Source organism: Notolabrus celidotus, chromosome 10 (genome assembly GCF_009762535.1).
Source record: "Notolabrus celidotus isolate fNotCel1 chromosome 10, fNotCel1.pri, whole genome shotgun sequence".
NCBI lineage: Eukaryota > Metazoa > Chordata > Actinopteri > Labriformes > Labridae > Notolabrus > Notolabrus celidotus.
The window spans coordinates 24,473,855-24,480,851 of NC_048281.1; the positions used below are offsets into that span (position 1 = coordinate 24,473,855).

General features: G+C 37.2%; 1 protein-coding gene across 1 annotated transcript in view; it reads left to right on the forward strand.

The window, feature by feature from the left end:
* The first annotated feature begins 4,514 nt into the window (after nucleotides 1-4,514).
* jam2b (junctional adhesion molecule 2b) overlaps nucleotides 4,515-6,997 on the forward strand; it is a 10,215-nt gene continuing 7,732 nt past the window's right edge. The window contains exon 1 of the mRNA XM_034694767.1: nucleotides 4,515-4,682. Coding sequence (XP_034550658.1) covers nucleotides 4,640-4,682 — 43 coding nt within the window. The 5' untranslated portion in view covers nucleotides 4,515-4,639. The remainder of the gene's footprint in view (nucleotides 4,683-6,997) is intronic.

Below are 6,997 nucleotides of genomic sequence, written 5' to 3' on the forward strand. Positions count from 1 at the left end.
TGCTTGTGTGTCTCGTGCAGCTCTTCTCTGGTATTTATCCATGTCTGGTTAATAATTGTTTTATTTCCATGCATGTGCAGAATTAGACATGCCTTTCTACAGTAATCTATAAAGCCTTATCTTATCAAATGCTTATTTTTTCTGTTTTATTTCCTGTTGGCATGACCTCAATAATTAAGAGGGTAGAAAGTCCACAGTGCAAAGGCGTATCCAAAGAAGTACATGGTAAGGTATTAACACTACTTGAGAACTTTTCCTTTAACAGATCACAATGGTTAATCCTGGCAGGCTCTAAGTGTATGGATTTGCAAGTTAATGTGTATTTTCAAGGTTTAATTCCGAGCAATTGAAAGTCTTTAAGGAAATTCTGTATAAAAGGAAAGGTTGACTGACCAAACTGGTTATAAAAACTACAGAAGGTGTCATTAATGCACAATGAATATTTAGCAAACAAAGCGGCCAAAGGTTGAAAAAGCTCTCAAACTCTTTATCACTTAGAGGATCTAGATTTAGACTTTGAGCCTGTGAAATCACAAAGAATTATCAACCACATTTCAGCCATAACTGTTATGGATAAATTACTTTTCATCCATGGCTCTACCGCTGAACTGTTCAATATTTTCTGTTTCTCTTCTGATGACTCAAACTTCTGCTTTAAATAAGACTTGGAGCGGGGCAGTTAGAGGCCAGGAGGAAATGTTCCTGCTTAGATAAAAACTTCATGTCACACTTTGAATCTCAGGGTGTAAATATTAATGAGTCAGTGTGTGTCAGTATTTCCCCACTCCACTATGTCTCAACTGGAACTAGGAGGACTGACTTGCAGTAAATGTTTCCTTCCTCCAGTCAGACAGTTTTGGATCAAGGCAAGTCTCTTCCTCGAAAAAATAAGGATTAGGGAAATCTCTGATCCCTCTTTCTAAAAGTAATATTTTCCCATTAACAGCTTCAAAAAAGGAGAAAAAAGTAGAGGAACATATTTTGAAAATTTCTGAATAATAACTTTATTCCTGTGTCTGATAGTGACTATTTGACACAAGAATCACAGGTGTATCAAAATGAGGGCCACACACTGTAACACAGATTTGGCAATTCCAGAACTCTTGTATACTGCACACAATCTTAAAGGCTTTGTGGAGCCTCTAAATCAGGGTTGTCAAACATGCGGCCCACGGGCCACAACCGGCCTGCCAGAGGTTCCAGTCCGGCCTGAAAAAATGACAGAGAAGCCATTAACTGCAATTTATCAATAAAAGTAACTACTACTTCAAATTTGTCCTCTGGGGGTCGCATAAAATCACAGTGCTAATGGAGCGCACCTGAACTTTTTATCCAGGCTTTTTTTCTCAAAGTGAGAAAATAGATTACTTGGTGTTTGCATAATCCGGTTGAGATTCATAAAGACTTTTTAGAGCATTATAAGATGATCCACGAACTACTAACACTAGCACTACACCCCTGCATACAACACTGTCCAGCAAGCAAACTGTTCATGCTGGAGCTGAGGGGTCCAAAACAGTCAACTTTACCATCTTCATTATTATAATCTCTGTTCTTTTGCAATGAAAATTACACTCTGTCAGGTGAATGGGTAACCTGTGTGTTTGGTGTGTTCGCAGCAGGTTTCAGTCCTTAAAGAGTAAAATATTCTGCCCACTATGAGACTCATCATGGCAAAAAATACAACAGCTGTTTTTGTTCAAAGACAGTTCATTAAATGTGAACATTTTCAGAATGTACTTGTACTTTCTTGCACTAAAACAAAGGGAAAAATTTAGAGTTGTTGTTATTTATAGGTTATTATGTTATGATTTTACTTGTCTGGCCCACTTCAGATCAACTTTGGCTGCATGTGGCCCCTGATTGTTTGCCCTAGTTTGACGCCCCTGCTCTAAATGGTCCAGCTTTGGTTAACGAGTCTCACCTGTTCTACCATCAAAAGTTCTTGTTTTGTCCTGCTGAATGTGAACTAGAGACACCACTTAAAGCAGATGTGTGACCCCATTGAGTGTGTGGGTAAGCTTGGGTCACTCGGTTGTTGACGGTGTTACTGTTTATGTGAAATTGCAAGTATTGATGGGCCAGTGTACAAGATTTACAGAGAGCTATAGGCAGATATTGAATAAACCATTTAACAGTATGTTTGCATTTCGGTGTAATTATCTGAAAATGAGAATTATTGTGTTGAATGAGCTTTTGAAGTCAACAGGCAAACCAAAGAACGGTCCTAGAGAGGGATTTTTTCATTTGAGGGGATTTTGCAGCCACTTTAGGTTCTTGGAAACCAACAAGATAAAGATTGATCATGAAATCTCTCTAAGTTTTGTTTTGCAAACTAAACTTTTATTATATAGGAACTCTATTGGCTTCAATGTGTGTTCAAATGCTTTAAACTTGGCTTAAGAAATAGATCTTGATACATTTAAAACACAGGTTGAATTGTTTGTGCAAAAGATCAACAAAGAAAACCTTGATTTGGTCAAATTTCATATTCCTAGCCACAACATATTGTCAACCTGTGTGCAGAAAAGTGAGTTAGGATGCTGCTAAAAGGATGCTTGAAGTGACTGTCTTCAAAAATTGCCTTTTTAAAAAAAAAAAAATCAATCCTTCTTGGGCTGGTTTGTACATATTTATGTGGTAGAGATTGTCTATATAAGCATGTTTTTATAAAGTGAACTGAGGGCACTGAGCTGTCTTTTTTATGTGTGTCTGTGTCTGTGTGTTGGTGTATATCATGTCAGCAGTGTGTCCTGCTCACAGCAGAGCAGCTGGGATCGCCAATAGTGAACAGGTGCTGCCGCAGAGATTTTCTGAGCTTGTATTTCTCTTTCTCTCCGTGTGTGTCTGCGCACACGTGTCCTCACGTATGGCCCCTATGTGTGGCTTTGTGTATGCATGTGGCCACAAATCTAAGCATGTGTGCACATTAACAAGGATGGGGGGACAATGCGCTGTTGTGTGAGCACTGCTGGTGAGAAACCTAATAGCCAAGGACACAGTAGTTCAGGCAGCAGCTGTCTCATCTCTGAACCTCCTATGACACTAATCTCATGTGGAAAAACCTACAGCTCTAACCATCCAAGTGTTATCCTTTAAATCTATATGGAGTATTACTTGTTTTTAAAAAAATCATTTTAAGGATTTAAGAATAATAATAAAAAAAAAATCAGGGGGGGGGGGGGACTACCACAGCTGACAAAGAAGCTATGAAAAAAGTGAGATTAATTCAAAATAGTAAAAGTTGATGAAGAGGTTGCACTGAACTTAAATGTAAGATAAGTGAAATTGGTGTACATCTATAATGTCACCTTAAATTGTAAAATTGTTGCAACACTGCCTCCATTAGTGGTGGGCGTATCGATTATGTGGTATCGATATATCGATACACATTACTCATTTGAGTATCAATTACTCTAATAAAATATCCATACTAATTAATAAATGTGAAATAAAAGCGCATGTGTCACTTCTGATTCTTTTAGGGTAACTTACTCCAAAGTTTTAGATTAGAACTTTTGTTAGAACTTTTAATTGTCCATAATGTGGAAAATTGCCTTCAGCTTCACAGACAAACAGACAAAACAACATTTTTAGACAAGAACAGAGAGAGCGCTTGGGATTCTTCCTGGTGATGGCCAGCAGAATTCCTTTAAGGAGCTAGTATAAAATATGGAGTAAAAAAATATAAAACATATCCATACGTACATACACATACACATACATAAGAACACATATGTATACACATATATACACATACATATATGTGCATATACATACGCATGCACATAGACACATGTACATACGTACATACATACATATCCTACAAACGAGGTTTGTACCGACAAATTCAGAGACATCATGATCACAGAGTCATTTTAACAGTAGTCATGGTGAAGAGGCTGTTTTAAGCTTTCCACTAAGATAATTTAAATAGAGGATGTTGATTCTTTATTATTTATGTGTTTTTCTAAATTCATTTAATTGTTTAAAAAAGTACAGCAAAGGATTTGCATATTAGAGTTTTTAAATTAACAGTATTTGTCATGGGATTTGCCTTTCAAGGGTTGCATTTTGTTAAAAAAAATAAAAAAATCACTGAAAGTATCGGTATAAGGTATCGAATAAATTGCCAAAAAAGTAATCACTAACATATCGAATCATAAAAATGTGGTATCGCCCAGCACTTGCCTCCATCTTTTCTATATTTGCTCTTAAGACCATGACAGGAATCTGCCTTAGAGTTAGTTCTCATCATTCTTGTAAAAGGTTGTAACAGCCTTATAACAGTAACAGTTATTAATCTCCTGATTTTAAATGTTCATTTATAAACTAAATAAGCAGGGACTGTATCTGAGGCGTTTAAAAAATGTCCTAATGAGAAACAAACAATCCTAGCAGAGCAGATAAGGCCGTGTCAAAATAAAATAGTATGCTGGCTCCATTTGGCACTGATGGTCTCCCGCCTGCGCGCGTCCCCCGTCAGTTGTCCAGGATACTCGGGAGCGCGCGCGTGCTCCAGATGAAACTTGAAGAAGGTGCAGAAAGTTTGGACTTCAGCTGATCTCTTCCAGACCTGATCCAGACCTGATCCAGACCCAGGGAGAACCTCAACTCACCGAGACTTAACGTGGACGTCATGAAGATGTTGGCGCTGCCTCTTCTCATCATTCTACTGCAAAGTAAGTTTTATTTTGTGTGTTATTAGAAACTTTATTATTAGTTTTGGTGACGTGAACGAAAAATTAGCACATACTCGTACACTATGATGTTGCTAAAAGTTTTAGTCCATGGATGCTAAAGCCCGTTTGAAGGCTAAATCTTAATGTAGGAAGGCAAATGTATTTTTTTCATTGTCACATATTTTGTTTAAATCCAAATGTTGCTCTATATGAGTACAGTTCAGTCAGAAAAATAGGAAATTGTACATGCAAAAAGAGAAAACATTGTAAACAAAAGGAAATAATGAGGGTCTGTAGAGAAATTACCTTTGCAGAAAGTTGTGATAATCTTTGTTTTGATTTATATATGTTTAAGTAAAACATCAGCATTGTTTTGTACCCTCCTTTTAATAACTGCAGTATTCACACAATATCTCAAAATAAAATGAGCCTGTTGATACCTTACCTTGGTGTATTTTTAATATGAGAAGTAGCATGTAGATTTGTATAATTCACCTAATCAACTAACAAATAAAATGAAAGATTAAATCTAAATCTGGGGTTAAAAAAATAAAGCCTGATTGAAATGTTCTTTTAATGGTCATGTTTCCTCTTCCATCATAAAGTGTATGATGAAGTTAACTTCTGACCACCTTTCACTCCTTATGTTTTTATGATTGAAATGCAGGATTTGAATGTAGTTTTTGAATAATTGACTATTTAAAAAAAGTGTTAAGATAAAAATCAATCCATCAATCAGACTTAAATTGTAAAGCGCTTTTCGTACAATGATATTGTAACACAAAGTGCTGTACATAAAAAAGAGAAAAAAATAAAATAAATTAAAAATACAAAAAAATAAGAAGACCCCCCATCCCAATCCCAGCCCCTGTAAGGTTAAGAGCATGATATATGCAAAAAACTATAGTAATACAAAAAAATTAAAAAATAATAAAAACTAAACAATAAGTTGCTGAACAAACTGAGGAAATGTTGTCATGATGAGGAAACACTTGAGGTAAAATAAGATGTTAAAAATGACATCTTTGTGATAAAATGTCTCCTGGTGCAACACATTATTGAGAAACTGTGATTTCTCTTTAATATTTCAACATGAACCAGGTGCTTCATCTCTCACAATGTGTCATTGATCATCACTTTGGGATTCTTGTGTTACTCATCAGATTGCGTTGATGCATGTTGAGCCCACTTGCAGAGGGGGAGGTGTGATGTCTTCAGGGGACTGAGATTGTGCAGAGATGCAGTGGGTGTGGCTGGGTGCTCATGTTTACATTGAACCCGCTCTGATGCCTTTTGAACCCGAGATCCACGGGCCCGATCACACACATCACACGGAGGACTCTCAGATCCCCGCCCTCTCAGTTTGTAGATAGCCCCTGACTGACCCTGGTGTAAATTGGACAGAGATGAAAACGACCTCCTGTCATCTGGGAAAAATGCATTTGAAGTTTGTGAGGGTTTTTCTTTTTCAGCAGACTGCTTTCTAAACAAAATGCTTTATACTGATAAATGCTGCTTTGACGTTTGTGTTTGATCTCTCTTTGATTTGCCCATGAGGACTGTCTGTCCTCTCAAGCTTTCAAAGACAGCATTCTTATCTTTCCTAAGGTAAAAGCTGGTCAAGGAAATGTTTGGAATATTTTAGAAATAAACTTTTATAGTGTTGAGTGCATAAAAAGTCATAGCATGACTGCAAATACTTTATTTGAACACATTTTAGCAACTTCAAATGCTCTTCAAGTACGTCCACAGTGCCTTTTTGATTCATCAAACTTCAATAACTATTATAAACAAGCTCATTTTACATGGATCTTAACTTATATGTCATGTTATCCTAAAGTGTTTTCTTGTATAAGTTAGTTCATAGCATGATTTCATGTGCAGTGTTAGAATCAGCATCAGGTTTCACTTTGACAGAGGGTCAAAGTAAAGCTCAGGGGGGGTTAAGGGTTCAGCGTAGATCCCAACAAGTGTGTAATGCCGATATCTGTGTGTGTCCGTGTGAGTGTGTGTGTTGTGCCAGCTGAGGAGGGTAAGGTTACTGTCACACAGAGCTGCTTTGTCTGCAGAAGAAAAACATACTCTCAAGGCATGTGTGCACCACGTATAAGGACACGCGCTCACACACGGACACACGTTCACTGAATGTCTTTCTGCATGAGCCCCCAAATGTTCTTTTATGAAGACAAACAATATGTGTGTGCAAGGTTTCTCAACTGGAACCTGTTCTCCATTCTGTATTTGCTCCTTGTTGTTCCAACTGTCAGCTGTTTGAGTAGATTTGTCCATCAGAGTGAAGGAAATGTGGAGACAGT